The sequence below is a fragment of the Zeus faber genome (genome assembly GCF_960531495.2).
Source record: "Zeus faber genome assembly, chromosome: 7".
NCBI classification, from domain to species: domain Eukaryota; kingdom Metazoa; phylum Chordata; class Actinopteri; order Zeiformes; family Zeidae; genus Zeus; species Zeus faber.
Window position 1 is genome coordinate 9,550,450 of NC_137203.1, and position 17,110 is coordinate 9,567,559.

The following is a 17,110-nucleotide window of genomic DNA, read 5'->3' on the forward strand; positions in this document are numbered from 1 at the left end:
AACCCCAAGCAGAGAAAAAAAATACAAATAAAAAAAAATAGAAGTATGTTTGGTTACAGCAGACATTTAAATCATGCGGTGGGCCCCGCTCCCCGTGCGAATAACAGAGCTTGTTTGTGTAAAATCTTGTTGTGTCAATCACAATTAAGAAGCAATAACATGGATTATCTGTTGAGGGTTTTTGGTGAAAGAGGAGGAAGAGATGACTGAGCTTCAGCCGTGACACTCACATGGCAGTAAGATGATCTCACACACACACACACACACACACACACACACACACACACACACACACACACACACACACACACACACACACACACACACACACACACACACACACACACACACACACACACACACACACACACACACGAGGGAGAGCACAGAGAGAGAGAGAGAGCCTCACACACATGCAATGGTTCTTTAACCACTGCGGTCAGATTCTGGGCTATTTTAAGTATTCACGTCGGGGTTAACCCTCTAATGTCTAGAGAACTGCCTATTTTATTGTATTCCAATGTTAAAAAACAAGGTGACTTCAACTGCTCAACGGCTCCAGATTTAAACTGCACGTACAGATTTGGCCCAATGACATTTCAAGGACAGGATGCCAATCTGCACACGCATGTGAAGTCGCTGTGGTCATAGTCTGTCAAATGTCTAAGTATAGGCCTGTGACAGCGTTCATTAGGAGCACAATGTCATGCGCTATCTACAGTCTCACATCATGAACCCCCCCGTAGTCACATAAGGCAATGACATCACACTGCATCACAGGCCGCCAGGGTTTATTCACATCCCGCGCTCTCTGCCAACAGAGAGAACAGTGTGGTTTGTGGACGTCTAAATCAACACTCAATGGGCCTGGAGTAGACATCTGACATTCCCCAACGCACTGTCAGATATCAGGTTACATCATTAGCAATCACACGGCCATCTGATTGACCCAGCGCTGCACCGGGAACATGTGAGTCAGGACTGGATAATGGTAGGAGGATCATTAAAACTTTATTGTTCCAGAGGAAAAACGGGCGAAAGATCACTGCCAAGACTTTTGGGGTTTTCATCGTGTTTTCCCGGGGTCAAATTTCACTCGGATCTGGAAGGGTTACTCTGCCACTCATCACACAATGGTACTCCCGAGTCGAGGGAGGGTTTTAACACAAATGAATAATACGGCCTGATCTACATGTTAAAAGGCATGTTGCAATTCAACCGCACAATACGGTACGCACGTTTTTGCCATGCGACGGTAAACATCAGATCAACACAGATCTCCGAGCATGTTCAGCATCACCGAAATAAGACAAAGAACAGGGGACGCAGTGCAAGGAAAACGAAATCTGGGTCACCTTTAACCACAAATTAGCGCGTCTGCATCTATGTCTGCGTGGAGCGTTACCTTTCTTCCCCGTCTTCCTGCGTATCCTCATCTTGGGAAAAGATGGCCAGGAATAGTTGAAAGGAGAGTCAGAGTCTGAATCCATGACTTGGTTTTCCCTTTAGAGCTACATAGACAGTTTGAGGCTTTTGGTATATAAAGAAAAAATAATTATATACATATATATATATATATATTATAAAACAGCCCTCCTCACTGGTTCTCCATTTTCCTGCAGTCTGTCTGAACACCCTGCGGCAGCAGCGTCTCCCACAGTCCAACTGGAGACACACTGACACTTCAGGAGTGAGCCAGCGTGCGCCCCCCCCCCTCTGACTACCCCCCCCCTTCCCCTCCGCCTAAAAATCCTACACCCTCCCCCGCCACGGCGTCCACAACGCTCTGAGCCCAATAATGCCGGCAGCGCGAGGCGCTCTCCCCCTCCGTCCCGCCGCCTCTCCCCGTCTCCTGCCCGGGGCTCCAGCCTTGTCTCGCTGCTCTCCAACCTCCGCCGCTACGCTCCGCTCCACTGTCCTCCCTTCTAAATCTGTTCCTTTCCCTGCTCCTTTTCCACTCACTCACTCGGTCAGCCAGTCATTCACTTGCTCAACCACACATGGCACCGGGGGGGGGGGAGAGGAGAGAGAGAGAGAGAGAGAGAGAGAGAGAGAGAGAGAGAGAGAGACAGAGAGAGAGAGACAGAGAGAGAGAGAGAGAGAGAGAGAGAGAGAGAGAGAGAGAGAGAGAGAGAGAGAGAGAGAGAGAGAGAGAGATCAACACACGCTGACAGTAGAAGGAGGAGGGGGATGTATTGGCGGGTGGAAAGAGTGACTGAAGGAGAACGAGAGAGAGAGCGAGAGAGACACGGACAGAGGAGTGACTTCAGAGCCTGCAGTGAAGACAAACAGGGGAGGTGAGTCTCAGCCCTGGCAGGAATGATTAACTTCATGAGTTCATGATTGTCTCGGCAGTTCGGCCGCGCACAGAGCCGGGCGTCCAAACACTCCAAGGTACAAGGCGTCCGCACAATACCCTCATATGCATAATACCCCCTTTGGACAGAACACGCTGAAGAGTCCCCCGTCTCTTTCAGTGTTTCTGTCCCCCCCCTCTCTATTTTAGCATGTCAAAGCCGCGCCGAGACCGAGGGTGAGGCGGTCTGCCAGGTCAGCAGTCTCACCATGGAGACTCTCTCTCCCTCTCCCCCCATCTCTCTATCCCCGTCTCTCTCTCTCTCCCCCCCTGCGGTCAGCTTGTGGAAGTACAGCAGCATCATCATTTGAGATGCCGGGGACAGAGTTGAATTTTAGAAAAGGGATTTTAGAAGAAAAAAAAAAAAAAAAAAAGGAGAGGTCACAATCGTGTATGAAATGGGATATGAATGAAAGAAACCGCAGCGAATCGTAGAATGGGCCGAGCGTGCGGATGTCAAAAACGGGCGGAACAATATAGAAGGAGACATTTTATCCAACGCACTCAATCAGGAGCACGCCACATAAATTCACAATGCATAATACCTTAGAATACTCACACAGAAAGCTGAGATGTTTCGCAAAAAATGTCCGACGGGTCAAAGTTATCGGCTCTTTTTTTCCCCCTGCGTTGAGCGGCGCTGGCCGTTACAAAATGCAGATAGAGTCATGATGTCAGAGGTGGAACTACGGTTTTGAGTGCACAATTTATAAAAAAAAACAAACAAAAAAAAAAAACTATGCAAGATTAATACTGATGACGTACATGAAACAACTACATGACCACATTTTTAAACTATAAGGTAGCGATCACTCCAAACAAGGCTGGAGACCCCCCGGTGTAGGGACTGAGATCATGTTCCTCACCAGTGTGTGTGTGTGTGTGTGTGTGTGTCAGTGGATGTGTTAGTGGGGAGGGGGGACGGGGGTGGGGGGCAGTGCTGGTGAACATTAATGGTGCTTTTGTGGGGTCTGAGCAAAGTTTAATCCTTTTTTCCATTCTCCAATTGGATCCTGCAGCCGGGGTCACACACTCTGGTGAGCTCCCCCCCGGTTTGAGTTGTGTGTCAGAGTTTGGCAGTTCGTCAACTCTGTACTCTCTCATTTTTCTGGTTGTTCTGCCTCGCTCCCTGTATCATAAAGCTCTCCCCCTCCGACACACACACACACACACACACACACACACACACACACACACACACACACACACACACACACACACACACACACACACACACACACACACACACACACACACACACACACACACACACACACACACACACCTTTGATTCTCACACTCCTCCACTCTGCTTTCCCGGAGGGGGGGGGGGGGGGGGGGGGGGGCGCTCAGCAAGCTGCTGGAAAACTGCATTCAGCACAGCCTTGGCAACCCCCCATTCAGCCACAAACACCCCCTGTTTCCTCTAGCCCTTGCCCCCTTCAGAGCTCTCTTCTTTACTACATTCTCCCTCTCTCAAATACACACACACACACACACACACACACACACACACACAGGCTTATGCAGACACATAGACACACACCTACACCCACGTGCAAACTGGGACCCAAACGAGCACACACAAACACACACAGGGGGGGAACCACATAGAAACACAAAGACAAAACACACAGGTGTTAAATCATGCACAAACACACACACACACGCACACACACGCCGTCATCTTGCAGAAGCACACACACAGAAAATAACACACACTTGCACAGAGAGCCCCTTTCTTCGGCCGTGGAGAGACAAGCCCCTCGGGAAGGAGTGGCCTTTGCTGTTTATTCACTAAAACTCACATTAACACACTGACCTGATGGGGACGGGTGGAGGCTGAGTAGAAAACGTGAGGGAGAGACGGCCGTTTGCGTGCACGCCTGCATGTATGTTTGGGTCTGTACGCGTTCCGGGGCGGGGTGCTCGAAACGCGGGGGGGGGGGACATTCAGAGGGCAACGGGGGGGGCGCAGGCAAAAGGAAGGGTGGAGCGCCGTAGGTGGAGAAAAAAAACAAAAAACGATGGAGAGAATGAGAGATGGAGAGAAGGAGAGAGAGAGTTTCAGCGGTGTCATAGGTATGACATAGCATTTTTGTCTTCTTAAATGACGTCCAAACTATTTAAAGGATACGTTTGCTATTCTTCCACCCAGACCTTATTGAAATGTTGGTTCGCCCCGGTTCCCATCATTTATAAGTGTTCATAGGACGACCTTGTTGAACGCGGTCCAATAGGGCAAAGCTTTAAGCCTTGAGAGAGAAGAGAGAGAAGAAGAAAAAAAAAAAGGGGGGGGGCTCCGTTTTGGGAACCAAATAAGGCCTGGGTTCGATAAGGGGTTGGAAAAAAATGGGGGGATGGTGTTCTTTCAGGGAGTTTGATTTAAACACTGGAGCTCTGATTTATACTATCGCATACTGTAGATCTATATTGCAATGTGTCAATATGGTGTCAGATTCCTTATGATCATCACGATAATATATTCTTCCAAAACATCCCGGGGTCAGAGAGAGGGAGGCGGAGGGAGGTGCGGAAGCAGAGCATGTTGGACATGACGGGGACACTCTAGATTCCTCATCCTTCCCTGAAGCTGTCTGCAGGCGTTCCGCTTGGTGATTCACGGAAAGATTAGCCGACGTTATCGTCCTATATGATCTCAAGCGGTTTAAAATGGCGGAATGGAGGGCCCGGGCTCATCTTGCGCGTCCGACGGCTTTGATATTGTGCCGAAAGCGATTGTCACCCTGGAAGACGGACGCGCACGCGCGAAACACGAGTCCCTCCGCCGTCACGGTCTTTATGCGCTTGATGTTTTTGAAGGGGGGTAAACCAACATTCAGGCGAAAATAGTTTTCGAATGACCGGCTGCTATTCTCCGTAAACCAGAACGAGGCCTTCGAGCGACGAGCGGAGGTCCCAGACCTTCTGAGACGGCGCGGAGAGGGCGCGGAAATCCTCCGCGAAACCCGGCGACTCGCACAAAGGCAGACAAACACATGAGATTGTGTCCGTGCACTTGAGTGCTCCCACACACACACGCACGCAAGGTATAAAGTGGCCAAACCGTACAGCGTAAACGACAACACCAGCCACAGGATGTATAAATTGCAGATGTCCAATGCCAATTGTCATAAGGCCTGAAACCTCAGCACGGAACCGCAGCATTCTTACTCTGCGGCATCAATGTGTTGTGCTCTCACACACCAGCCAATCATTAACCAGCAGCATGTTCCAATACAAATTCCATCCAGCTCCAGGACTGGATCAGCCGACATGGATTAGAGTGAAGCTACACGAGGAACAGAGACGGGATCAGTGTCAGCTCGGGATCTGGTTCTGTCTCGTTGCTGGCGAGAGTGATGTGACGTGAACGGATTTGTCGCAAGAACATGCATCTTAGTTCAATCAGTCTGATATTCAGTCTAAAAATACAGATATAAAATCTGCCGTTTAGAGATCATTTATCTTCATCGCCAATTACTGAGTTATTTCAAAAACTTTCTCGAGCAAAATTTGATGATTTTTTTTCATCCAAGTGGATGATTATGGCATTTTCTGTGAAGACTATTCACATAGCAAGTGCCAGTGTGTTTTAAACAACTTCAATCCTTTTTAAAATTCTTTTAATTTGAAATAAAGCAAGACTTTTCGACTGGGATCGTTCTCTGCATGTGAATGCTAAAGAGTTTTGAGGCACTTCAACTGCGACAATTTTCATTACACAGAGAGACAAAGCTTCCAAAATGTGTGAGGGGGAAAAGACAGAAAGATGAAGAAGAAAGGAAGGAAGAAAGAAATGAGGAGGGTCGTGATCGTAGGTTTACATATCCAATAATAAGCACTGAGCTCTATGTTCTCCAGAGCACAGGTTCCCATACTATGGGTCCCTGGGGGGTGGGCAAATGTTTTCCAGGGGAAATAAATCAGAAATAATTCTCTCAGTTAAATTATTCAGTAGATGCACAAACGAAGCACTTTTCAGTGGGCTACATTTTCCGTTAGAGAGACCAAGAGAAAAAGACAGCATGCGCGCCTGTGTGTGTGTGTGTGTGTGTGTCCCTGTAACCATAGCAACTCACTCTCCCACTCCTGTCCCCGACAGCGCCGAAGAAAAGCTGCTGCTGCGCTGACGCCGCGCAGCATGCATGGGAATACATGTCAAAATGGTAGAAATGTATATAGATTTTCAATTTACAAGCTTCAATTGATCAAAATGCGGGACAGTCCTGCACGGATCGGGAGGTTTGGTCACCCTAAGGACACGACGACGCAACGAAAAACACTATTTCGAGCGACATGGACGATGATGGGGTGGAGAGTTACAGCAACAGCTCATGAAATATAATGTTTAATATATCAAATATACAATTTCTTTTTTTTTTTTACGGCAAAATTTACACAAACGCAATGGCAATGATTTTATTCAAATTCTAATCACATGGGATGCCAAGTCCGCAGTGGTTTGAACGTACTTAACTGAATGTATGTTAAGTATGGGTAAACCTTGTACGTACTAAAGGGATGATGGGGTCGCGAGACTTTGACTTTGTTTTTTTCCGTGGTGGCCAGCCAAAACATTTGAGAAACCCTGCTCCACAGGAGGAACATTTTTCTGTAAACAGAAGATGCCCAGGCAACCTCCAGCGTATGTCAACTAAAACAGCGATACATCTACATGACATAGAACCTCGTAAGACGCATGGATCTTAGTTCCAGGGCCTCTTACCCACTCACCACTTTTTGCTTGGTTATGGAATGGTTCAATTATTATTTCTATTATAAATCAATAAGAAATATCTAATCCAAATAAAATGATTTTAACATAAAAAAAAAAATCTGTACCTGGTTTAGACTGCGATGGGGATTGCTCCTCATCTTCCTCATTCAGGCAAAACATGAGTGGTTCCTCGCAGTCCTGAGTGGAGACATTGAAACAGAGGACCTTTCACCAAAAAGCACGCACAGTTCGACACTGAGCCCTTTCATCATGCTACAAACATGCCATGGACACAAAAAGGGAGTAAGACTAAGTACTTAAACATAGGTGACTGGGCGGGGGAGGGAGAGAGCGAGAGAGATCAATTAACTAACCATCTGTGCCACATAAAACAGGTATTGGAGGATGGACCAGGAACAGGATCATGTACATGCGCCCTCCACACACACACACACACACACACACACACACACACACACACACACACACACACACACACACACACACACACACACACACACACACACACACACACACACACACACACAGCACTATTCATTGGTGCGTCACACCAGGTGCCTCCTTCGACACCTTAACAATGAGAGGGGAACAAAACAATGGTCGGCATTGAAGGCCTGCGGGGCAGCAGGTACTCAATGCCCATTCTAGCTTGTGCGTGACATTGAGCAGTGCTCAAGTGTGCTGCGGGTTTACGTTAACTCTATTTCTGTCCAAAAAATACGTGTATTAGGCAAGGGGCAACCATTACCGACGGGTGTTAAAAGCCCATGCAGAAGTACTTTAAAGTGCAGTTCAGCTAGTGGCCACTAGATGCTGCTGCAGAAAACATAAAACCTCAAACTAATCGAATCGAATAACTATAAAGGAAGGAATCTGTCTGTCGATTAGCACGACAACCGCTCAACCAATCTACTTCACATTAGGCAGGTGTATTGCCGGGGACAGCAATACACCCGCACACACACGTGGTGTAATTTGGACACGCGACACACATTATATCAATAAACTTTTAAAAAACAGCGAGCCAGCGGAGGGCGGGGCTGCTCTGCGACTGAGTCACAAATAGTGTCTCTCCCCCGGTGTACGACTTGAACCTGCAATTTACATTTCTTAAAAAGTCTCACATTTTGAACGGGCATGCACTAGTTTGAGACAGAGTCAAAAGTCTTTTCGGGTCTCTATTTTTTCGTTTACTTCTTGTAGTGGGAGTCCTGGTTGTGATTTTGAAAATGATTAAATTCCATAAAGAGGATATTATGGCATATAGAGAGGTACTGTATATTTGGGGGGGTGTGGTTGCGTTGATTCACAGGTCAATCATTCACCCTCGAACAAGGTGGGCGTGTCTCTCCCGTCTTCCGACTGTCTGGTACTTTCACTCAGACCTAAGCTCGCCAAAAATGGAGAAAGTTCTGGCTCTGTTTCCTGCCAAGATGGCGGTTTACCAAAAGCAAATAATGGCAATCTGAATGAAATATCAAGAAACATATACCCATTATTAACCAACCATTGTGAACAGAACCATTTTCAACTGTGGACAAACCCATTATCATAAAATAAACGATGGGAAAAGCTAGATAAACTTCTGTAAATCATTTTGGAGATGCAGAATTTTGAGGAACTGGTCAACAATTAAACAAGTAATTGTGGTAGTTGGGTCAGATGCCAGTTGCATTTCATTACACTGTTTTTTTTTTAACTTGCTATGTCAATACTATGCCAAGCGCAGTGCCCATAAGGTAAAATAATACTTACATTTTCTTCTCCAGCTGTGCTGCCTCCATAAATGTCAGGATACACTGCTTGGCAGAAAAGAGGGACACACAAAAACACATGATTAAAATGGACGATATAGCAGTCATAAAACTTCAAAAGAATTTCTTCCAGAAAGCACAGATGTTTGTCATAGTTTAACGGTGTAAGTCCCCCCCCCCCCCCCCCCCTCTTCGCTTTTGGATTATCTGATGATGATTAAAAATGTTGGATTTTCTATTCTTTTCATAACCCCAGGGGTGTCTTTACGGTGTGGTTTACTACTTTGCGTCCCACAGCTAAAAGGGACATGGTGCACGATCACCCACCAGACACAGCAGCAACGCGCACACACGCAAGTCGAGTCTTTGGGTGGCATGACAAAAAATCTGGAGTTGTAGGCGTCAAAACTAAACAAAAGTCAGGAGGTGGAGGAGGAAGAGAAACAAATAGGATGGAAAAGCTTGGGAGAAGAAAATTCAAAAACAAAAAAAAAGAAAAATAAAACCAAAGAGAAAAAAGACTCCAGGAAGAGAATGTAAAAAAACAACAACAACAAAAAACAGGGGGTGTACAGTATAAGGGTAAGGCTGAAATAACCACATGGAGGGCCATTATCCCCACAAAGGTCTGTCTGTGCCCCAGCGTGATATCATACAACATGCTCATTCAGTGAGCTGGTAGACTGATGCCAGCTGGCTCTTTAAGTTGCACCCCAGTGAGAGAGAGAGGAAACAACCTTTAGCGCACGGCCTCACCCCGCCGGGAGGAAGAAGCCGGGGAGAGAAAAAGAAGTCTGCTCACTCTATTCATACCGTGGAACTTCCTCACGCGAAACGTGGAAAGCCGAGGAGATCGATAATTCAAACCGTCAACAAATTTGGCGAACGAAACCGTCCCCGTGTCTGCGTCTGATTTGTTTGCCAGGGCGGCTCGGCCGCTGCCGTGGCCGAAAGCGCCCAGCGGATGGCAGTGATGTTCTCCTGCAGAGAACGACTCCCCCTCGAGAGAATGGTAAAGACAGGCTGCATTGGCACCGCTAGGCCTCTTGAGATCCCATAATCAGAGACTTGGAAGAGAAAAGTACCATTTTCTGTAGGATCATCCACTAGTTCTTCTTTCTCCATGACGACCTCCGCACGTTCTCTCCTGAGCGCTTTGATCTGAGGGGAGGAAGAGTCGTTTTAAAAGAGGTATACCGAGGAGGGAAAATGCTGCTCCAGACAGGTTTGACCAGCGCTGGGCTGATTTTCACAGGAAATGGAACAAAGGCGGAAACGTTTCTCTTTTTTTTCAAATATCATAATAATTCTAATAATTATCACCATAATTCAAAATGCAAGACAAAGCCGGACTGATTTTCATGTAATAATCATATTGCTCTTTTCTTTTCCAAGTACATCAGTCCCTGACCACACAGTTTAATGCCTTTTTGATTTTATTTACTAAAAAAATAAAAAATAAATAAAAATAAGTCCTATTATGACAATTTCTTAACTTAGGAAACTATTAGGAGAGGTTCAGAAATGTCAAATGTGCTCGGACGTGGACAAGCGTGTACATTTCGCGGAAGGAGAGATGTTGGAGAGATTAGGACAACAATCAGTTTATCAAATTATATATCGTTTGGATAGAGACGGAATCGTTTTTTGTGACCGATCTTGTACGGGAAGCCATTACGCCATCCACGACAGGATCCCACGCACGTGCCGCAGAAACACAAGGGAAACGGGGAAGGTGCAACATTCCAACGGCAACCACTTCAGTCCATCACGGCCAAAAATGTGCAGAATCACTCAATCAAACTCTGATTGCCCTAACAACGGCAGACGACGACACCAAGATTCTCTCATTTCCCCACCGCTCGACGTGAAGTAATGCAAAAACCAAAATGCAATTATCGAAAATGGCTGGTTTTTGTTGTGCTAGTTGGGAGATCGTTGTCCGATTAGAGACCCAGGACACAAAAAAAGACTTAAAGACTTAAAAAAAGGGCATCATTTCCATTCTGCGGCTCAGATGGCGTCGTCATTCATTCTCAAAAAGAGAAATCCTACTCCTGGCTGAAGTGAGTTCAGGAAACTCCGTGACTACCTTAAAAGGCCCCCCCACAAGCGAGAATTGATATAATTTTTTTTACTCCTCATCAAGCTTTCAGTGAGATTGCTAGGGGTGATATTATGAACGTGCCCAGATCTTATCCTAAGCTTTTCTTTCCGGCTTGTTTTTTTTACATTGCCGTGCGTCTTTATGACGTTCCCGCTGTTATGTTGTTGAGCTTTTAATTACTTCAAGGTTGTAGGCAGGATGCGGAGAGCGTATAGGAAGGAAAGCAGGAATTGCATGAGCAACATTTCTGGCCCTTAAGCTCTGCAAAAGAGATTGAGATTGTCATGCAGCTCTGTGTCCATATTCATGGTTGCTCACCACTGGCCATTTTCTTAATTGACTTATTAGTATGATCGAATAACGAGGGCAGAGTCGGATGTCTAAAACCCTCGTCTCTATGAACAGTTACAAGGTAGGAACAAGATGGACTTAGAGCTCACTCACAGCACATCTCTGAGGGATTTATAGTCAGAAGGGCTGTGAACACACTGGACATTATCTGTCTGGAGACTGAAAACAGTAAAAATATACAATACATAACCAAAAAAAATAAAAAATTAATTCAAAGAGTTTTTCTTTTTCTTCTTCTCAAATCCGAGCGCAGTGACTGGTGATTTATATGATTTTTTTTTTTTTTTTTTTTTTTTTACAGAGCATCGGGCCAAAAGTATTCAACCTCACGACTCTCAGTATCACCCACTGACCTCCTTAAGGAAATCCTCATCTCTCAGCCTCTCCCTGAGAAGCAGGACGTCTGCGTGCCTGCTCTGCTGCGAGTTCCACTGCGGGTTCTGCCGGACGGTCAAGGTCAGGTTCTCCGTATCGTGGCAGAACCTGAGCAGGCGGAACTGATCGGCCCACACCTGGGACAGGCCCGCCGGGGGCGTGGACAGGGGGTTGGGGGGGCTGAAGCACAACGGGTGAGGGTTAAATTCAGTGAAATTCGCACTCCAAATGGGACTACGATTAATCATGTGATCAAAGTAAACAGTAACAGCTGAAACAGCCATTTAATTGCGTTGCGTTATGCATGTGCTCCTCTATATGATGCTTCCATTGTTGGTGGCAAGGTGTGCCTTTCCGAGGCAAGAATGAACTGTGGTCAGTAAACTGTCTATGTGGATGAACATTCACAAAAAAGAACAGCACCCTCAGATGGAAAATGTCTACACCACCTTAACTACCCAAGAACAATTGTATTATTATTTTTTTTTTTTTTTTAATTGTGAGACTTAGTTCATTCCAGTGACATGCAAATCCATAAAATCATCTGTTTTGGGTGGATTACACTATTCCAAAGCTCCAGGGTGTCTCCTGGAGCCTCTGTTGCAAAATGATCATGTCCTTCTTTGACCTGAAGCAAAGGCCCTTGAAAGCAGGACCGGATCCAAACATTCCTGAGTTTCACAGGTAATACGAACAGGTGTTTAGCATTTTACGGTTTAAACATAAAACATGTTTCATAATAATTTTTTCTCCCCACATGGAATCCGTGACATTGCTGGATAAAAAATATCCGGCAAAGGCAGTAAGGAGTCATTCCCATGTTGGCCTCCTTCATGGAGTAGTTCCGTATGGAGGCTGTTCCACATAGATGACTATTACGGATACAGTACGTAGTGGGTTAGGATTAGTCTGTTGTTTCCAGTGTCAATACGATGGTTTGGATAATCTGTCGGCCACGGACGTACAATCTGAATAAGTTTGGTTATTTTCCTGGCTATCATAGACCAGCGCTTCCGCTTCCCGTCCCCCCTGCCCCTCCAGGGAGGACTCTTCCCTGCTCCGACGGAGCCGGGACACAGGGATAGAGCCCCCGTTCCCGGACGCAATAACCCTAAACCTAAAGTTATTAAATCAGTGTGATCGTTCTCCACAAGAAGGAACGTTCTCCACCCTTTCTCCGGTGCAGCCGGTGGACCAGCGAAGGACTAGTGCCCGATGTCCCCGCAACGCGCCCCTCCCTCAAAAAGACACGTCTAGGGTCTGAGGGGCAATTTAAAGAAGGACAATAATAAAAACTTAAGAGTATAAAAACCTGTCCCGTAGAGACTGGACGTTCTTTCGGTTTCTAGTCTTTGCAGCCGAGCGCCCCGGTTCGGACTCGCCACATTTCCGAATGTTTTTTTTTTTGCTTCCCAAAAACAAATAACTTTTGAAATATTTGTACAAAATAAATATTCGTAAAAAATCCACTATTTGTGTTTTATTTGGATTCAGCCCCAGCCCTACTTTACGGAAATCTGATGCTTCCATTCCCACGCGCTGCCATTTTCCCGTAAGTTATACGACTTCAAGAGGGGGGAAATTTACGGAACGAATTTTATAGAACATTGACACCGGCTCCCGTTCCCACATGACGCCATTATGGAACATTGCCAGTAGATTTACAGCTTCCAGTGCCAGTGGGCAAGGGGCTACACAGTATATTCAGAGCATTTAAGAAATCCCAAGAATGCAAATCATCCGGGGCAAAAATGTACTGTAATTTTCAGTTTCCTTTTCAAACAATTAGGTTTGCAAGTAGGCTTTATGACCCTTTTCACTGTTAACATTCTACATTCTTCAGTCATGCTGTCAGTGTCTCTCCATTGTCTGTCTGCGCATCTCTCACTTTTTAAGCAGGTCCAACAGTTCAGCGTTTCCTGTGCTCTCTGCCAGCTGCAGAGGGGTGACCCCAACCTCGTTTGGCAGAGCAACAGCCATCAGCCCCCCCGGCTGACATAGCAGCAGCTCTGCCAGCCGACACAGACCCCAGCGCACTGCCAGGTGTAGAGGAGACTCCCTGCATCTGTAGTCTGAAGAGAGAGGAGGACCAAACCCCAGAGAGAGAGAGAGAGAGAGAGAAGAAAAAGACACGGACACAGAGGGATTCATTATGCAGAGTTAAAAATATACTCCTGCATAGATAATAGCATGCGGTGGTTGGAAACAGAGATAGCTGCCAAGTGGAAGCAAGATCGAGAATAGTAAGTGAGATAAAGTGGTGAAGAAAAATCAACCTATGTGTAAGAGAAGGGAGCTTCGGGGGAAAAAGCAGGAACTTTGATAACAACATTCTCTAATGCCACGGACACAACAGAGAAACTTTCAAAGTCGTCAGATCGCCGTACTGTTCACACTACACAACTTTCTGTCTTGTGGTCGGGAGTCTTGAAGTCGTTGTGGTTTTCACACTACATGACTGATGGATGACAGGGGGTCACACATTACAGGATCTGTCACCAGGAGGTATCCCTGATGAGTCTGTCGGGTCTCTAAATTTGGAACAGCAATTTGGCATGGAGTGGTCCCTTCCTGTGAGAGCTATGGCAGTAAATGAGGGAGAAAAGGAGAGGGATGTTATCAGGAGGGCGTTCGAGAGAGTGTTGAAAGCAGGTGTTGGTGGTGTGTATGTGCCTGTGATTCCACCTGTATGTGTGTGTCCACCTGTATGTGTGTGTGTCGTGTTCACCGGTGAGTTCAGGGGACTTGTCCCAATTAATTCTGGTTGTGGTCGCAATTATGTTGTGGCCCCTCCGAGCAACGGAAAAGGCATATAGACACTCCACAACCCCAAGCACTATGCCCTGCAGCCACAGAAGACCCCCCCTCAGCCCCCAGAGAAGCCAGGAGCCCACGGAGCAACACCCACGCATGGCACCAGAGAGCATAAACCAGTACCAGAGAGAACTCCCGAAGGGCACACATGCAACCCACCCCCACGTGAAGGCATAAGACACGGACCACAGTCACAGAGCCAGGTCCCACGCCAAGAGGTCGACATCTGCCAGAACCACCCCCCATGCCCACTAACGGCCCGTGCAAAGGCCAGGCCCGCCATCCCGCACCCGGCCAGATGCCCCACCCAGCCACCAGCACCGACGAGGGCCCTGCCCCCTCCCACTTAGCCAAGTGCGCTCAGCACAGTACAGCAGGATATCAGCACCCCTCACCGATGCCCAAAGACAGCCAGATATGTGAGCCCCCCACTACCCCTGGCGCCCAGGGCACCCGCCACATAGAAGCCACACAGCGAGAGCAGGGCCGACCGCCGTCTCCCGCAGCCGATCCCACACCCACAATGGCAAGCAGCCTCCAAGAGGCCCTGGAAAGCCCCCAGCAGCGCTCCCCGCAGCCCCGTCGGGTTGCGACAGCCCCGAAACCAAATTGGCACCAGGTGCAAGCCGCCAGGACCCGAACTCAGCCAGCAGGGAGCCCACCTGGCCAAATACGCTCCCCATACCAACCCACCACGGCCCCGCCACCCCGGAAACCCAGGCGCTCAATGTGTGCTGTTGGTAGTGGCAGTTAAAATTGTGGGCCGTAGGGGTGGGAGCCTTCCAAGGATGTCGAACCCGAATCCCTCATTCCCCGCAGACCCTGATCTGATGGACCCTAATCCTACTGAGTTTGAGTTCTGACGCTGGGAGAGATAGGCAAAGCACAACCAGATCAAAGCAGGGGTGCAGTAGGCCGGGCAGCGCCGGGCAGCACCACGCAGTGTGTTTTCTAAATGCTGCGCATTTGTTATATATTGGTGAAGTTGTTTTCTTAAGTTGCAGTTATGTAGTGGCTTTTGCGTTAGTGTTTTGTCTATTTGCATGTGTTTTCTTAAGTTGCAGTGCATTGAGCTCTCAGGGCCACCGTACATTTTGCCATTTTGTTGCGGCACAGCGCTGGATACCTCCACTCTTGTGACCCAGTTTAAACACACTTAAATTTTATTCTTCCTCTGCCTCTAAAGTGGTCAATATCCAGGTAAGTGAACAGCTTCCAAACAGCATGACATGGAAAATCTGGGCAAAGAGTCTGCCCTCGGTCTTACGATACTCGGATATTCCGAATTTATTCATTTTAATTACTTCATAAACTAACAGAGAACACAGAGTAGACACTAATTGATGCCCAGAGGCCGGTAGGGGTTAGATGTTGAACCCAGCAGTAGCAGTGGAGTGATGTCATAGTCAATGTTATCCAATTAGATCATTTAACTGCAGACATTCAAAGGGAGACTTTGCTATGAAACAGACTGCCATAACTATATTAACGCAAAATCTGATTTGTTATTTACATTTGTGCCGTGCGCACTCACTCAATGCGGCCAAATACACAAGAGGCATTTTACCAACACGGTGGTCAGAACACAAACCACAAGTGCACGTAAACAGTCTCACAATTATAGACCCACACACACACACACACACCACAAGTGCACGTAAACACAGTCTCACAGTTACAGACCCACACACACACACACACACACACACACGCACACACACACACACACACACACACATTTATCAGACTCTAGCCTATAACCCAGGGTTACTTCCAGATGGAGAAGCTCTATTAACCACATTACACACTGGTTAATTGGCAGTGACAAACTCGACAGAAGCGCACATGTGACCACGGCCACTTCCGATCTCGGCCCAGCAAGCATGCATGAAAAGGGAATGATGGAGGAGAAAATAATGGGAAAGAGGAGGGGAGAAATAAGGAGGAGCGCGAGTTGAAAAGTTCAGCTTCCACGGATAACGCTGGGTCCAGGTTTCCAATGCGGAGCCAAAGAAATGAGTGCGCTACAAAGGCTGTCAAATTGATCTCCGTTCACACGTTACCCTCCAGCTCTGCGGCTTCGTTTCCAAGCTGCCATTGCCCCTGACGCAGCAGAAGAAAGTATCTCCACTGCCAAAACAAAGCCATGCGTCTAGAATATAGCAGGCTCGGTCTATACTGCAAACCGCATTGTGCACTCCTGATCTGCTTCTGTCGATACTTCTGCAAACACACTCAGAATCAACAAATACAATAAAGTCCTTTAAATGACTACAATGACAATCCATCTGGAATAAGTGACGCGCCCTATCTCACCCTCTCCATTGGGGCGACCCAACACATTCCAGCTGTGAGGTATGTCCAGGTTGGCCATGGCCAGCGCCAACCTCCGATCCATAGCCCAGCGGCAACTCTCCTGGCCCAGGCTGAAGAGGCTGCTCAGCTCTATGTGATCCACGGCACTCAGCCGATGGCCATGGGTAATCAGGTGCTCTGCAAGGTCCTGAGGATAAAGCGTTGATAAAAAAAATATATATATAGGGAATATATTTGTGAATTCTTGTGCAGTAAACTACATGCACTGCATACTTTGTACTCTGTGTGATTAAGTG

At 47.1% G+C, this 17,110-nt stretch overlaps 1 protein-coding gene across 1 annotated transcript in view; it reads right to left on the minus strand.

The window, feature by feature from the left end:
* LOC307232498 (rho guanine nucleotide exchange factor 28-like) overlaps positions 1–17,110 on the minus strand; it is a 49,174-nt gene that overhangs the window by 27,173 nt on the left and 4,891 nt on the right. The window contains exons 5-10 of the mRNA XM_080003530.1: positions 16,815–17,001; positions 13,573–13,756; positions 11,663–11,864; positions 9,937–10,012; positions 8,853–8,896; positions 7,202–7,274 (exon numbers count right to left, since the gene is read on the minus strand). Coding sequence (XP_079859656.1) covers positions 7,202–7,274; positions 8,853–8,896; positions 9,937–10,012; positions 11,663–11,864; positions 13,573–13,756; positions 16,815–17,001 — 766 coding nt within the window. The remainder of the gene's footprint in view (positions 1–7,201; positions 7,275–8,852; positions 8,897–9,936; positions 10,013–11,662; positions 11,865–13,572; positions 13,757–16,814; positions 17,002–17,110) is intronic.